The following is an 18222-nucleotide window of genomic DNA, read 5'->3' on the forward strand; positions in this document are numbered from 1 at the left end:
TGCTGTATCTCTTTCCTTATCCCTGTCAGAACTGCCTTTGAGGTCAAGCAAACCAGCTTCTTGTCTTTTCTCCATCTCCCATTTCACCTCTGTGCTCATCTTTTTTGTTGTTGTTCCCTCATAAGTAATTCTCTCACCTTTCCCATATAATTCTCCTCCAGGTTTTTAACTTTGCCCACTGCCCTGATTCGACATAATTTACGTAAGGAGAGGAGGGGGGAAAGCTATGAATATTTACCCAGTAAATCTTTTTCTTGACATGCATTCTAATGGAGTGAAAACCAAGAAACTGTTACCAGGGGTGCTGTGTTGACCTTGGCCTCCTGGTTCTGCTTGGATCTTACACACTGAGCAGTGAGAGCCCCCTGGGCAAAGAGGCCTAGGACTGACTCCTTTGCGAGTTCCCCCTCTTTACAGCGCGTGCCTCTACTGACCAGCGGGTTGCGGCTATTTATAAACATTACTTGTTTTAAGTTAATATAAACTCACTGCTGTTAATATTTTACATATTTTATTAAAACCCCTTCAGTGGCTCCTCATTCTTACAATAGACCATTCTCAATTTACTTCAGGGGTCTCTGAAGACTCTAAAATAATGTGGAGAATGTTGTTCATTTTCCTGGAGAGCGTGCGATAGCTTTCATTAGGTTTGCCAAGATGCCCAAGACCCTTGGAATATAGTTAGTAATCCTTGGCCTCCAGAGAGTATCTCAGACTGACTCAACAGTAAAACTCTTTCTACTGACTGCTCAGACCTCAATCCCCTCTCTCTGCCTCTTGCTCTAAGCTCTGGTGAATGTGCGTACTCGACATCCCTCAGGCTGCCCCTGACTCATCCTGCTTTCTTGGGAGCTGTTTGTTCCTATTCCTCAGGCCTCACACATCATGTTGCCTGGTTGACACTGACTGTACTTTACCTTTCTTGGCTCAGATGTCTTCTCAGAAAAGTCCTTAGCTCACTCTGGGCTCCTTTTCAAAGCTCCTGCCAAATTACATTGAAATGATCCATCTACAGTTCCATCTCTCCCACTTAACATTGCCCAGCTCCTTCAAGGCAGCGACCATTACCAACAAATTAACATAGCCACATAGTCTAGCTCAGTGCCTGGCATATTACAGCAGGTACAAAATATATATTTCTTGGATTGAATTGATGCAAAACGTATCATACCCTGAACCAGGCTTCAAGGAGCTTTAATTAACAATGAAAACTAAATCACGAGATATCTGTAATGACTTTTTTATAAGGGGATAAATTCATATATTCTATAATTTAAAATAATTATGCACAGTAGTATGTATATAAGATGTTTCTAAGAGAATGATAGCTTTTTTTCCCTCTGACTGAAAAGCAGTCTTGTCTTCTCTTTAATTAATGCATACTAGGACTTACTGGAAAATTTGTTTACCAGGGCCTTCGAAATTTTCTTACGTATTTAGGGCAATGTATCTGAATGTAGGTTTTGCTTATTAACTGCTCTTTTGCCTATTCTTTGTAAAGCCGAGGGCTCTGTGGTGACATCCCAGTACGACTGCCTTGGCTGCGTGCACCCCATATCAACTGCCAGCCCTGACTTGGAACCGGTTCTGAGATATGCCATTCAATATTTTAACAACGACACTGATCATTCCCACCTGTTTGCTCTTAAAGAAGTGAAAAGGGCCGAGAGACAGGTTTGCTCTTTAATTTTTCATTTCTCAAAGTATTGTGAAAATTTGTTAGCTCCTTATGTTTAAGGTTTCATTACCTAAAATAAACCATTGGCTAAGGAAAACGTGATTCCACGACTGGTGGTGAAGGAGCTCTTTTATGTTCTCATCTGAGGCAAAGAGCACAGGAGGCAAAGAGCTTTCTCTTCAGTCAAAGTGATTCGGATATTGCAATATGGAAATGGGAAAAGGGTCTAACAGACAGGGGCTAACAGACACCTTCCTTTGAGATTGGTTTTAATAAATGGGGAGTCAGCATACGTGTTCTTCTTAAAGATGGTAAAATGAAAAAGCTTTCTGGCCTTAAGGTTTTAAGAAAACTATAGCATCACCTAGCTATAATGTGTCAAAAATGGCTCTGAAATATTAAAGTGTACCTAAAAAGGTTGGCACAAATTTCTCATTACCCTCTAAATTATAGTTTCCATATTATCAGGAAAAAAAAGTAAATACTTGTAAATCTGCTCTTTCCATTGCCTTGGTTCACTGTCTTACCTGACAGTTGACTATGTCTCTAATTATGAGGGACTCGCTTTGGTCAGTCACTCCCTGTCTTTAATAGATCTTCCAACTTGCCTTCATGCAAGACGCATGTTCTACTCAATTATGTCCATACCGAACAATCAGAGTGGGACTAGCCCGGGATAAAGCAGAGAAATTTTATTATCTGACAATCTGGGAACCTGAGAACCTACCAGTAAAGGCCACTCTAGTTCCAAAGTTTTCTTTCGCCATCTAGAAGAGCATTATTAATATTTTATAAAATTCAATAGAACATTTTTTTTCTGCTGTCTGGCAGGAAATACAGCAACTCCATCTATATATTGTTTTTCATTTTCAGATGTGTAGGAGTGTGTGTGTGTGTGTGTGTGTGTGCGCGCGCGTGTGTGTGTGTGTGTGTTGAGGGATACGAGAGTCATAAAATGCTCAATATTTATTTGGTCATGACTTTTGCCTAGTAATAATAATAGTTTATATTTTTGATCACTTATGACATGCCAGGCAGTATACTAAGCTCCTCATAACACTGTGAATAATGTTTAAACTGCCCTGTAAATATTCAATTCAAAATTGTTTTAGGTGGTGGCTGGATGGAACTATAAAATCACTTATTCAATTGAGCAAACTAATTGTTCCAAGGAGAATTTTCTGTCCTTAACTCCAGACTGCAAGTCTCTTCTCAACGGTGTAAGTAGGCAAAAACCTAATTATAAATGTCTTAGCATTTTGTGTCCAGTATTTACAGGTGTGAGAACTCTTAGCTATGTAGGAAGACTTGGTCACTAAAATTTTAGATGGCATTCACCAATTCACAGTCACATTCCCTTGTGTACTCTGAAGCTCATGTCACTGTGCAAACTGCCTTACCTACTTGGTCAAAAAAATCTGTTCATTTAACAATAAGCATTTACAGATATAGCCTGGAACTAAAAATAGCCTGAGATAAAACGATGCCACAGTCAAGTTTGTCTCTTCGTGTCTTCACACTTTTCTGTCTCTCTTTCTTCCTCTCGTGCTCCAAGTCCTTCTGGTGCTCCCAAGTGCTACCTAGTACAATCCCTCACTTCACACTTGTCTCTGCTTCTTTTCTCACTTTCCCTCCTGTACCTTTATCTTTCTTTACTAAACACATCCTGTATTTGTTTTGGTAAACTGCAACTAACTTCACAAATCCCAATATTCACCTTGGTCAACACTGGTGCTTCAATTTTAGATTGTTAAAGAATTAAACACCTGGAAAGTGACACTTTCTAGAATAATATCTTGTTATCACAACCAAAATTATGCTAAAAGAATGTATCTCAAGGTGGCAGAAGTTAGTGCGTGTTCGATAACTAAGGTATGAAGACCTTCCCATGTATATTTGTGTTTTAGCAGAAGTCTGTGCTTTAAGCAAAAGATTCCTGAAAACCCTTTATTCATTCTAATTCTAAAATTCTATTATATGGGAAAAAAATGAGAAATCCAAACAGTAAGATGTTAATTTCAGCATCATTATTAATAAAAAAAAAAAACATTGGAAATGTCTTATATTTTCAATTTTAGCTAATGGTTAAGTAAATTACAATTTGTCTATAAAGTAGAATATGTGCAGCCATTAAAATTACGTTTGCAGAGTTTTTGATGACTTAGTAAAATGATTATAATACGTTAAGTAAAAACAAAAAACAAAAAAGCAGGATACAAAACTATACATACAAATTCATTCAAATGTATAATGTAAGTATTAAAAGTGATAGGAAACAAATATGCCAAAATATAAAATATACTTAACTTTCAGTTGGAACTGTGGGTGCTTTTTCTAATCCTTTATACTTTTTGGAACTCTTCAATACTTCCCAATATATCTAATCAAGTATATGTATATTTCATAATTGGGAAAAAAGTAAAAAGGACACTATTAAGAAAGTAAAAAGACAACCTACAGAATAGGAGAAAATATTTACAAATCATATATCTGATAAGGGTTTAATATGCGGAATATGTAAAGAATCTCTACAATGTAACAACAAAAAGGCAATAAACCCAATTTTAAAATGGGCAAAGGACTTAAATAAACATTTCTCTAAAGAAGACATACAAATGGTCAATAACCACATGGAAAAATGCTCAACATAATTAGCTATCAGGGGAATGTAAGTACAAATCCTAATGAGATGCCACTTCACATCTAGAGAATGGCTATAATTAAAAAAAAATTGGAGAATAACTAGTATTTTGGAAGATGTAGAAAAATTGAAACTTTTGTACATTGATGATGGGCATATAAAACGGTGCAGCCACTGTGGAAAAGAATTTGGTAGTTATTCAAAAAGTTAAACATAGGGTTTACGAAAACTATTGGAAATAGCGGTGATGGTTGCACAACACTGTGAATATAATTAATGCCACTGAATTATACATTTAAAAATGATAAAAGTAGCAAATTTTATGTTCCATATTTTTTACCATAATATATATAATCCTCTAAAAACATATGCTCTAGCTACTACCATTTAACTTTGTCAGTTCGAATGGCCTGGCTTTTTAAGCATCTACTCACACCCTCTGTTTTTTATGTTTAGTTAGCCATTTGAGATTATATAGGCCTAAATGTTACCTTGCTTTAATATTTCTGCATCTGTTTGTAAGGTCTCGATTTAGTTTTCTCTTTGCTGCACAGAGAGATGCAACAGCTGGTTGGAGTCACAAAGCCAATCAAATTTTTAGTGTAATTTCTCTGAGCCTCCACTTCCTCATTTGTAAAATAGCAAAGAATAATAGCTAGCACCTATCTCACAGTTCGTTACAAGAATTAAAGGACATAAAATATAAATGAAATATTTTGCCCACATCGGTAAGAGTTAAGGCCTTGCCACTCAAAGTTTAGTCCCTGGATCATCAGCATCACCAGAGAACTTGTTAGAAAAGCAGAATCCTAAACTCCACCCTACACCTACTTAATCTTCATATTAACAAGATTCTCAGATGATTCATTTGCATACTAAGTTTGGAAAAGCACTGATTTAAGAGATTTCATGAGTAGTTCTCCTCAGGCCATATTGTACATTAGAATCACTTGGCCAGCTTTAAAAAGTACCTATTCCTAGGCCACTCTCTCAGTCTAATTTGATTGATCTGGGGTGGGTTTCTGGAGTCAGAATGATCTAAAAACTTCTCAGGTGAATCAAATATGCTGATAGAATTGAGAACCTCTGGGCTACTTCCAGCATTCTTCTCCCCATCCAAAATTAAGGTATTATAAATGTGGTATTCCCCATATCTTTAAAAACTATAACATTTATTATACATGTGTTTCCTTATTGAAAATATACATTTATAGAAAACTTCAAGATGATACAGAAACAAAATATATATATATTGAACCATATACCAAATACCCAAAGGTATCTGAGTGTATTTCCTTCTTGTACATTTTTTTAGGAAGGATATAGACAATTTTTAGTGATATTTTGTATTTTGATAGTTGTAATTATTTTATATGCTACATTTTTTCACCTAAGAATTTTTATATGTCATTAAAACACTTGATAGACTTGCTTTTAAATAACTGTATAGTATCTCAATAAAGGTACTGTAGATTTTTTTTAAATTACTTTCCTATATTTGGGTTATTTTCATTTTTTATTATAATTAATAACTCACCAAATATATTTTGAAAATAAAGTTATTTCTGTATTTGGTATATTTTCCTCAGAATAAAGTCTCAGCTTTATACATAATATAAAACTGTACAAAATCTCTTACAACTCTTGATATATAGGTTGACTATCTGCCAAATGCACCAATTTTTGTTCTATTGGCAATGTATACCCTTAATATAATTCAGTATTACTTTTTAAATATAGCTAATTTTCTAATTTCATAGACAAAAGCATTTTTGGTTTCCATTGTCTCAAACAGCAGTGCAGTTAATATGCATTTATTTAACCATTATATTTTCATATGTTTGTTAGAAATTGATGGCTTTTGTTTTTATTTTTTATATTTTTCCTTATCCAAAGAAGACCCTAACTATTTAGGCAAGTGTATTTAGATTTCCAAGTAGTTAGTTTTTTGTTCATTTGTTTAAACTTACAGTATTAATTTTAGAGATTTTTTTTTTCTTTTTGGTGCTGAAGTCTAAGAACATGGCCTATACTGTTTTTGATTTGCAAAATTTATTGAGCCTTTTTTGTGACCTAGTATAAAAGCAGTTAAAAATATTAGCATCATAAATATAAAAATATCACTTTAAATCATGTGTAGCATATGAAAATAGCACTTAAATAATTTTTTATTATGTTACTCAATTCTTCTATGACCTTAATTATTTTTTTATCCATTTGGCCTGTCTTAGATTTACAGTTGTGTATTAAATTTTTCCATCACAATTATTATCCATTTGTATTCATATATCTATTTTTTGCTTTGTGTATTTTGATTCTATGCTTCTAGACTATATATTTTATAAAAATGAAATTATCTTTTCTACTACTTTCACGAGTTTTTTATTACCTTGAATTTTACTTTGTCCAATATTAATAATACTTTAGCTTTTTTTTGTTTATATTTGCCTCATATAGTTTTGCTCATCTATTATGTTTAATCTTTATCTTTTTTATTATAAGATATTTTTCTTAAAAATGTAATACATTGAATTTGTTTTTGACTTAATCTGAAAGTTAGCCTTTCGAAAAGGAAATTTTACTCATTTACTTATATAATTATTATTCCTATACTATTATTCCTATTCTTGTCATCTTATTTCATGTTTCTGTGTGTTTGCGTATATGTGTTTGTTGTTGGTGGTGCTATTACCTAATTGTTTCTTATTCTCTCTTTTGCCACTAGACTATGTTTTGTTTTGCTTTCTATGCAAAGTTGACATCCTATATTTCATTTTTACTAGTTGTTTACTTTAAAGGTTCTTAAAATGTTTTTAATTTATTCACTTATCCTTTTTAAAAACTAGGATATCGGTGAATGTACAGATAATGCATACATGGATATTCAGCTAAGAATTGCTTCCTTCTCACAGAAATGTGACATTTATCCAGGTATGGGTTAATACAAGTTTGTACATGTTGGTCTCAGACAACTGGCTAGGTTTTTTCATAGGAATTGTGCTTTGGGTTTCATGATATGCCGCAAAGTCTATATGACCATAGGACCTTATTGAGAGCACTATACCCCATTTCTTCCCAGTTATGCTGTAGCAGGTGCAGTGGAGACTGCTCTGCAAATGGAAAGAAGGGAATATGGTTGCAGAAGGGAAAATGTATGTTCTCTAGGCAAAGCTGGCCTTCAGGTACAAAGTCAGCTGGTCTTCCTTGTGTACAAGATGTCCCTACATCAGGTGTTGTAAATTGGGGAAGCTGTATCTCATTTTTAATCACTCAAAATATTTTCAGTTAAAGATTATTTTTCCCTGCATATTATAGTCAGGGGTGGAGGGATTGATAGCACAAATTTATGGTCAAGTCGGTATTTCTTAACCAACAGTTGGCTTTTCTCATACTTGAAAGATAGTTGTATACATTCCACAATGAAAAGCATTACTGAAGCTGCCTGCTCACCGGAATCGTAGGACTTAAAAATTTTCCACTAGAGAGTCATTCCTTTAAGTTAAGCATTGTTCTTTAGACTTTCCATCCAACATGTAAAAACTTAGGAAAAGTGCAGCATGTTGAGTCACTAACACCCTCCAATTGAAGATTTCTCTAAACACACTTGGCTCTGAGGAGGGGAAAAAAGAAGAGGCAGTAAGGTGAAGGTCCGATAAACTCCACCCACTCACTACTGGGCCTTGAGCTGCCACGTGGCCCTCTATAAATGGACGCTGGATCATGTGTGGGGGAGGTAGTAGGCTAGACTGCTTCTTCAGAGCGCACGCTGACTTAAAGCCTGATTTCTTTCAGCGGAGGATTCTGTACCACTACCTACCATGATTTGCGCTGGTTGCCCCAAAGATATACCTGTTGACAGTCCAGAGCTGGAGGAGCCTCTGACTCATTCCATCGCAAAACTTAATGCAGAGAATAATGGAACCTTCTATTTCAAGATTGACACTGTGAGCAAAGCAACAGCACAGGTCTGTGAATTATGCTACAAAAATAGTGATATTATAGTCTGTGTGCAGATTGCTTACTAATTTTGCCACGATCTTGGCTGTAGAGAAAGGGATTTGAATTTCAATCTCAGCCTCACTGTTTGCTTATCATGTGATCTTGAACAAATCATCTAAAACATTCTCTCTGTCTTCTGTCTTTAAAGGACTGGGGTGAGGATCAAATAGGATAATGTATGTTAATCACTTTTTAAACTCTAAAGTGCTCTATAAATCTAGCAACTACTAAGTAATTAATAAAATTTAGGACTAGAAAAAGCAGGATTTATCCTCTGCATTTCTAGACTCATTTCTTATGGTAACATCCCTTAGTACCTTGGGCTCAGCCACATCATTCGTCTATCATTGCCCAGACTCTCTTCACACTCTCACTTCCATGTCATTTCTCCCACCTGGGATGTCCTTCCCATTTACAAATGGGGTGTCCTTCCCATCTCACTGGGGATTTGCCTTTTCTTCCATGCCCTGTCAATAGAGGATAAGGAGCATCCTGGTTTGGAGGTCAGGAGACCTAGCTCTACCACAGCAACAGCCACGCATGTCTTGGGTGGACCCTGGAAGTCAGTCACTCAGACTCACCAGCCTTTGTAGCTTCATATGTAAAATAAGTGGCTGGAAAAGAAGAGCCCAAATCCCTGCCAATTCCAACAGCCTATAACCAATGTATTCTCAGACAGATTCCTATTATAGAGCCTCAAAATTGGCCTCCCTAAGTATAAGCTGAAGAAAAGTAATCAAAATAGAACCAAACTGTTAGAGCAAACCAACATGATATTTATAATCTGATGAAAAAAAATCTCATTTGAAATAGTTCATACTTTTGGCTCAGTAATTGAATTTCTAGAAATCTAAAATAGAGTCTTTATATGCAGTGATACTCATTGCAGCTTTAACTATAAAAGAAAAAACCGTAAACTGTCAAAATGATCAATATATAGAAATGATCAGATAATATCTGGCATATCCTTACAATGGAGTATTAAGCAGCAATTTTAAAGCATCTTTGTGAGGAGTCCTTGATGTAGGAAATGCCTTGTGATTAACTATGCAGCGAACAAAGATGCCATAAAATTGAATATACATTTCGTTGTTGACTGTGGTATTAAAAAGTACAGAAAACAATACTAAAAAAAAAAAATACAAATGCCTGAGACTGACTATTCACGGTGGTAGCTTTAGGTGATGGCACAATGAGCTATTTAGTTTCATCTTCTAATTTCCTGTATTAGTTTTATTACTGGAAAACAAAAACCTAAGCAAATGGTATTAAAATAAGTCAAAACTGACACTTTGATCTCTCCCTGATTTCTTTGGCACATGATCCATGTTAGGCTTACTTAAAGAGTACACCAATCCATGATACTCGTGTTTGTCAGCTTTTCTTTTCACTTTATATTTCTGCTTTCTTGTGAAATTCTCTTATTCTTAATGATGCAGGAGTAGTCCAGTAGTCCATTATATATTGCATGTTTGTTGTCAGGAAAGAACCACTCATTCTCAAGCATGACTATCTAGTCCCCTAAGTACTTACAGTTCTCTGTAAATTAACAAATCAACATTATAACGTGTGTGTGTGTGCGCACCTGTGTGTGCGTGTGTTTGGGGAACGACAATTGGTAATGCTGCCAATTGAAGCAAACTGACGTTCCTTCAGTTGCCAAATCAATTTGGAATAGTGTGAGAATCTCAAACTTACTTTTAAGAGATGAATCTTTGCTGATTTCTGCATTTAAAGAGAGCATTTTGGTTGTTCTGACATAGTCATTCAAGGCAGCCTTGGTGCAAGCAACCAAGTTACTGGAAACCATTTACCAATTTCCAAATGAACAATTTTCCAAATTGCTAAAAATTTATTTTACAGATTTAGTCTTTCTTTGGCTTTGCATATTTAGTCCTATTTGGATTTATGTCCATTCCAAGTTGGGTTCTTATTTTATTTCAGATACCAAATATTTCTTAAAATTTCCATTTGCACATGTGAATAATTGTAATTTCTGTCATAGGACATTTATTTTGCCCTGCCCCTACTACTTCTGTCCCTGCCATTGTCAAAGTTCCTCCCTGTCCTTGCTCAGATAAATATACAAGGTATCTGTGTGTGTATATTCAGGAATTTTTCCTTTGACAAAGTACAAGAAATGTCAAGGCATATGTTTATATTTAAGACTGATGCAAATTGCCAAATCACCAAACAATTTGTAATTATGCCAATTTACATTCACATTGCCTGAGTATAAGACTTTGGTTGATCATCTTGATTTGAGTTACATTCCTACCAACAGTGATTGAAGCTGCATACTTCCTACACCTGGTCAACACTAAGTATCATCACTATTTTTCATCTTTACCAACATATGGAAGATTGAAAATGCTGTTGCAATGCTTTTTAATGTGCATATTTTGATTATTAATGAAGGTAAACTTTTTTTTTCAGAATTAATGACAATTTTAATTTCTTTTCTAAAATACCTATTCATGTCTTTTGTCCATTTTTTGTGTGTTGGGCTTTGTATGCACAAAAATATTAATTCTATACTATATTTTTTCCCAGTTTGCCTTTTTACTTTGCTTGAATCAGTTTTTATTTTGTCTAGTCAAATTCAGAACTTTTTCCTTCTTTTAGCTTTTCTTCCTCTACTTTTCATCTAAGAAAGGCCTTCTTCACCCTGAGATCTGATGGATATTTATTTGTATATTTTGAGTTTATTCCTTTAATTTAAAATTTTAAATGCATTTGGAATTTATTTTGCTATATGCTATTCTCTACTTTATTTTTATTTTTTACCCCTCTTTAATTTCCCCCCACCCTCACTTCCACCTCTGACTTACGGATTTTACCATCTCCCTTTTTAAGAACTGGATCTCTGAGGGCAGGGCATCTCCTCCCATGTGCTTGGGATGCGCACGTGGGGCTGGTGCACCCTGGGTATGGTCCGTGGCTCTACCTGGGGCAAGAACCCAGGACCTTCTGTGTGTAAAGCAGATGTGCTAACCACTGCACCATAAAGCCACCTCTATTGTCTACTTTAAAAACAAAACTTGAGCAGGGTGAGTTAAAGCAGGGAAGACTTCTGATAAGAATGACACCTGATAATAGCAATATGGATACGTTCTTGAGGCCTTCAGATGTAAAATGTTACTAAGTCTATTTAATTCCTCCCTTCTGGACCCTGAATAGATTTGTGTCACATATTGTCAACTTTCTTAGGCAACATTACCTTGATCGACACTACTGTAAAAAAAAATGCATTAAGGTGTTATCTAAAACAAGCAAGAAAATTTGTGATCACCAAAATATAGATTCTAAAACTCTCTTAGAACTTTCCTCCCCACTTACACACACGCCTGGAGTTTTAATAGTTATTTAACCATGTGTAGATGGTGAGGGGGGGGCAGGGAGGAAATTTAAATCATTTCTTCAATTAAAGAAAAAAAAATTAACCATGTTTCACCAGCAAAACAATACCCAAAAAGGTAGAGGAGGAGTTTAGTCCTGCCTATGACTCTGCTCTCTTCATCCTCCTCCCACCACACTTTCTCCGTGCTTTTAAAAAACAGAGAGATAAGGAAGACTGTTGTGGTTTGATTTTCCAGATGAGATTATACTATCACCCTGTAACTTTTAAAAATAATGGTCATTTCTCCAGGTCAACAGATATATTGATGTCTTTTGTGATAGCTACATAATATTACACACACACACACACACACACACACACACACACACACACACACACACACTGTTATCCTGCTCACAGTACCATATAAAATATCATAAACTGGGTGCCTGACACAACAGGAATTTAATTCTCACAGTTCTGGAGTCTGGGAAGTCCAAAAACTAGCCAGTTTGGTTCCCTGGTGGGGGCTCTCTTTCTGGCTTGCAGATGGCCACGTTCTCACTGAATCCTCTCATATTTCAGAGGAAGAGAGAGCTCTGGTCTCTCTTTGTCTCCTTGTAAGGAGACAATTCCATCATGGGGCCTGCACCCTCATGACCTCATTTAAACTTAATTGCCTCCCAAGGGCCCTATCTCCTAATACCATCACAGTGGAGATTAGGACTTCAGTGTATAAATTTGAGGAGGGGAGACACATCCAGTTCACAACACACACACACACACACACACAAATCTTAGAATTAAATACTGAATAACTGGGTCTAGAAATTGGATCACATCAACTAACTTTTAACAATAATTTGAGATCATTTTACCAAGAATATTTTTTCAGGTGTAAAAGAGATATAAAATATGACATTTTAAAAATGACTGAAAAAACTATACTTGGGATTTTGTTGAAGTTAGAGTATTTTAAAAAGCATGAGTTTAACTTTTTAAATAAATAAAGTGTATCCTTGTAGACAAGAAAAAAAAAGAGAGGGGGCACAAAATGTTACTTGTGGAGACAGTATCGCCTAATGATTAAAATTTTTGCTAAATATTGAAATGGTTTCTTAATATAAAAAAAATTAAGAGATGCTAACTAGAAAATCCAAATAATTTTCCTAATCACATAATTTAATCCACGTAATTTCTGTACTGGTAGTAGTAACTCAGAATTTCTCTGATTCAAGATTTGGTAGGACAATAAGGCATATTTAAAGAAAATGTTTAAATTTTTCTTCCTATTCTTCCTAGATTCTATTACAACTTGAGCTCTTGAATGACTAGTGAATTTTACAGCTATTGAACAATAAAACTCAGAAAAATAGAAAAATAAAAAATTATAGCCTACTTTTCTTTTTTCATTTAGAAAAGAAAGTGAGACCAACCAAGAGACACATGCATACAAACCGAAAGTTTTGTCTTAATCAATTTGTAGTTTTTTGTATAACTCTCATTTGGTCAGTGTAGAATTAAAATTTTAATATTCTCCTCTAAAAGCCCTTAGGGTTAAAACATATGATTTATTATGCAATATTAATTAAGCATCTACTTTGTGCTAATTAATTTTCCAGGTGGTGGCTGGAACAAAATTTCATATTGAGTTCATGGCCAGGGAAACCACATGTTCCAAGGAGAATAATGAAGAGTTGACTGAAAGTTGTGAGATCAATAAATTTGGAGTAAGTAATGCAACTGTCTACTTATTTCCTGAAAATCTATTTGATGTTTTATACTTATTTAAGTGTCTCATCAATAACACTGTTCTCTCTTTTGGCTTCCGTTTTCATGGATAGCAAATTCTGGATTGCACTGCTGATGTTTATGTGGTACCTTGGGAGAAAAAAGTTTACCCTACTATCAAATGTCGATCACTAGGAAAGGTATGATTTTAATTACAATCAGTTTAGGTCACTTTTGCAATTCCGAAAAGTCCTATTCTGGGGTTGAAAATGAACCATTATTTAAGCAAATTGGGGGACTCTCTTTTCTAAAATGGGGAGAACTCTCACATTTCTATGCTGATCTCTCTTTTTTTATGACTAGAAAGAAGAACAGCAGTCCTCTTGTTTAGTAAGTGTCCCATTGTTTAGTAGGCTCTTAGTGAAGTGCAGCCTCTGCTGTGGAGAGCTAACACTACTAGCTATGCGGCTTCAAGGTGTGTCTGAGATGCTCCACTGGCACCTGCTTACATTCTAGGAGCTTGGGAGAAATGCAGATCTCAGATCCTATTCCACATCTACTGAATCAAAATCTGCATTTTAACACAATCCCCAGGGGATTCATATCTTTGTTCAAGAGAGAGAAGCATTAGTTTGTATCATCTTTTCTAATTCTTAAGAGAACCTTGAGAGGTGAGTAATACTTTCCCCATTGTCAAGGATGAGACAGTAAAAATTACAAAGATGCTGAGGTCCTACAGTGAATAATAACACTATGAAGTGTTTCCTCTGTCCCAGGCCCTATACTGAGGACTTCACATATATTTTTCTCCTGACAACACTATGAGGCAGGTGCTGCTGTCATTCCTATTTTAGAGATGAGAGAAGTGAAGCTAGTGGCACTCAGACTGAAATCTAGGTCAAGTCAGAGCCCTCCCTGTTACATGATGCTGATAACTAATAGGGTCTGGCTTGTCTGACTCCAAAAATCAAGCTCTTTGCACCACAAGACACTGCCTCCATGTTCTCATCGGTAGTGCAAGTATAGGTAGAAATAATCCACAAATCCATCTCTTCAATGCAAGTTGCCTCTTCTTCCCTGTTTCTGGTTTAGTTTTTTGCCAAGTATAGGTATGTATGTAGTTTAACATGAACATTATGCAAAAGGTGTATTTCAAGCTCGTGAACATGTCCTAATATGTTTCAGCCCAACAAAATGATTGTGGATATGCTCCATATATATTTGGGTCATAAAGCCATTCAGGGTCTTTTGGGATAAAAGCAATAATTGTGTTAATAGAAATAGTATCAATTAATAAATAATGTGCCATGGTTTTACATAATCATAGGCTTAGAAGTTACCCTAGAGATGTAGTTTTGTCTTCCAATTTTTCCAGATAAAGAAAAAACTGTCCACCTTAGAGGAGTATTATTAAGAACAATAAGCAATTTCCAAAAACTATAAAATCAATCAAAAGAGGAAAAAATATTATGTATTCTCATCCTTTCTGGAATATTAATACAGTATTTAAAATATGGCAAAGACTTGCTCTGCTGTAAACCAAGATAGCATTGCCAGGTCTCAGTCCCTTCTTTCTGCATTGATAGTGTGGTTTTCACAGTAATACATTCATCTTAATATTTCTGTTTAGACCTCAATGCTGAAAAGGCCTCCAGGTTTTTCACCTTTCCGATCAGTACAAGTGGAGAAAACAAAAGAAGGAACAACTGTAAGTTCACCCCACACTTCCATGGCACCTGTACAAGATGAAGAGCAGGATTCAGGAAAAGAACAAGGACCCGCTCGTGCACATGGCTGGGGCCATGAAAAGCAAATAAAGCATGGCCTTGGTCAAGGCCATAGACATGAGCATGACCAAGGCCATGGGCATCAAAGGGGACATGGCCTTAGCCATAGACTTCAAAAGCAACATGGCCTTGGCCATGGACATCAAAGGGGACATGGCCTAGCCCATGGACATAAACATGAACATGGTCATGGCCATGAAAAACATAAAAATAAAGGACAAAACAATGGAAAGCACGATGGTTGGAGAACAGAGCATTTGGCAAGTTCTTCTCAAGATAGTACTACATCTTCTGCACAGACACAAGAGAAGACAGAAGGGCCAATACTCCTCCCTTCTCTAGCCCAGCCAGGTGTAGCAGTTACCATTCCTTACTTTCAGGACTCAGATCTCATTGCAGCTATGATGACTAACGTACCACCAACTCCCACAGAGAATGATGATGCCTGGATCCCTGACATCCAGATAGAGCCAAATAGCCTTTCATTTAACCTGATATCTGATTTTCCAGAAAGCTCCCCTAAATGTCCTGGACGCCCCTGGAAGCCAGTTAATGAAATGAATCCAACTGTAGAAATGAAAAAAATTCCTGATTTCGATCTCTCTGATGCTCTTTATTAATTAATGCAGCCATGGGTGTTTCTTTGACATTTCATCATCCCCTCTCCCCATTGTAAAAATATCCTGATATAATGTACCAAAAACCATGAAGCTTCAGAACAGCCTAGAGAGAAGTGGTGAGACTCCCAATGGGGTACTGTCAATTTCTATGGATGACATAAAACTGTGTGCAGAATTCTAAATCCTTTCTGAGTCTTCCTCACAAGTTTTCTTAACTAGCACAGAAAATGGGCAAACGAATGTGCCTTGTGGCCTACTGCAATTTGCTTTTCTAATAATGAATGTGTATCTTAAAATGAACATCACTGATTTTCATACAAAGATTCTTAATATTCTGAATGGACCATGACATCTGGTCCCTGAACACATGTGAAAACAAGGGAAGTCAAGAGACTGAATGCTCAACTTCTAAATGGGGGAAAAAATGATAATAAAAACCACCAGAGGTCAAAGAGGGGCAACAAGAAAGAAAAACCAATTGGCTAAAGGGAGGACAGGGGGAAATAAATTAATTGACTTTCTGTTTTCAAAGTGGGCTAGTTATATCAAATAGTTACTCCCACTTGACAAAGGCATTCTCATAATTCTCTGAATGGAAGTGTTTCTCATAAATCAGTAATTTCTGTTTACTCATTAGCTATTCCTTGCAACAAGGCTTCCAAATAAGAGTGTTCTGTTTATTTCTTTCTGAGACTAGAATGAGTAATCCTTAGTTTTCAGTAGCTCTGAGTTTAATCATAAGAACGGAAAGCAGAAGAAGTAATATAGAGGCAGCCCTGTGAAGGAAGCCTTTTTTTTATAATTGACAAGGGGATATCACAAAATGTGATGCAAATTTTGTTCAGAAATTTTATGAGGAAATTCCTCTCTAGGCACACTTTATTATCACGTCATCTTTTTGCTACGACATTGAAGAGCACTGATTTTTGTAAAAAAGAACAATATGATTGTCCTTGGTTGATTCTAATGTGAGGGAGGCACACATTTGTTTTGCCTAGAGACATTAGACAGGGCTTAAAACAGCTACACTCGCCTGTGGATGCCTGTGTCACTGGATGTATTTGAGCCTCTGAGTTTTCATTTCATCTCAAACATTATCTGTACTTATAATTAAAGAACCAATGATGTCAAGAAAAAGCCTCACTTTGTCCACTGGTTGCTTCACTTTTCTCTTATCGAATGATAACATCAGATTAACGGAGTTTTATCATACTTACAGAAGCTCCTAAGTTCCTGCGAGTACAAGGGCCGACCTCGAAAAGCAGAGGCAGAGCCAACAGCTGAGAGTGAGGTCTCTTAACCAGTGGGCAGAATCTCCACACCTGGCACAATAGCCCCAACAACCTCTGTCAGCAGCCCTGCATGGAAGGACAAGAAGATGGGATAGAATATAAATAGAGAAGAATGTCATTTTATCATTCTGTTGCTGGGTGAAATAAAATTTGGTCTTATGTTCTCACACCTGGTTAATTTACAGTAGGCTGTTTTCAGCCATACCCCTCCTGCAGCAAAGTCCAGTTGATCAGAGAGCACATTCTGCCATGGAAGCTCACAGTCTAGTTCTGGAGCACTCTTGCTAACCAAGACGGGAATCCCTTCTGTGAGCCTTCCCTACCATCAAGATGTCATCATGGATGCCAAATCAAGGGTTAGGGGACCATGTTTCCACTAACAATTTAAGAACCATCTCTCTACCTTCCCCTCTTTTTCCTTCTCCTGATTTCTAGTCCAAAACTAAGAATAAGTTGACTTATTTGATTGTTTTTTATGATCCAGACAATTACCAAAAAAGAAAAAAATCTTTGTTAATACGATGTCTACCAACTTCTCATTATCAGAAAATATCTAACCTCAAAAACATTTAAAGAAAATTTAAAATTATTTTTCTGACATGAGTAAAGGATAAAACAGAAAACCAGTAGAATAAAAAGTAATAGAGATTCTACTCTGATTTGGTGTGCCTATGTGGATGATGGGAGGTGGGCAAGCTGTATGATTTCCAAGGGCTCTGCCAGTCTTTGTTTCTGACATCACCTCGTGGAGGTGGTGTTCTATACCTGAAGGATTACCTGCTCCGAAAGAAGCACCGGCACGGCATATATTTCCCTTCCCTTCTGAGGTCCCTGGCTTACAGATCCTTCCTTCCTCCTTGGCAAAAATGTGGGGTGGAAGGGTCAGAGGCACAGATTATTACCTCCAAACTGGTGTCCCCACCCAAACTTCCTATCGTCCCAAGCCCTTAGCTCTTTTGGATGTACTTTTTATTTCAAAGGAAAATAGATTTTTTTGAGAAAAAAAGTGATAGAGATTTAAATTTTTCTATAATAAAACCCATTTACTGAACGCCTATTGTAGCCATTTACCATGCTGGACAATCTCCTTTTGGTATGTGACTTAATCCTCACAACCACTCTGAGGTCCCCATG

General features: G+C 36.2%; 1 protein-coding gene across 2 annotated transcripts in view; it reads left to right on the top strand.

The window, feature by feature from the left end:
* Positions 1–17096, top strand: part of KNG1 (kininogen 1) — a 22628-nt gene extending 5532 nt beyond the window's left edge. Inside the window, exons 4-11 of one of the 2 annotated variants that reach the window (XM_006926898.2) lie at positions 1502–1674; positions 2791–2898; positions 7166–7250; positions 8112–8284; positions 13281–13388; positions 13503–13589; positions 15020–15097; positions 17016–17096. In XM_006926898.2, the coding sequence (XP_006926960.2) occupies positions 1502–1674; positions 2791–2898; positions 7166–7250; positions 8112–8284; positions 13281–13388; positions 13503–13589; positions 15020–15097; positions 17016–17096 (893 nt within the window). The remainder of the gene's footprint in view (positions 1–1501; positions 1675–2790; positions 2899–7165; positions 7251–8111; positions 8285–13280; positions 13389–13502; positions 13590–15019; positions 15098–17015) is intronic. The other variant, XM_015599886.1, reaches the window with a different exon arrangement.
* Positions 17097–18222: the final 1126 nt, after the last annotated feature.

Source organism: Pteropus alecto, unplaced genomic scaffold (genome assembly GCF_000325575.1).
Source record: "Pteropus alecto unplaced genomic scaffold, ASM32557v1 scaffold88, whole genome shotgun sequence".
NCBI lineage: Eukaryota > Metazoa > Chordata > Mammalia > Chiroptera > Pteropodidae > Pteropus > Pteropus alecto.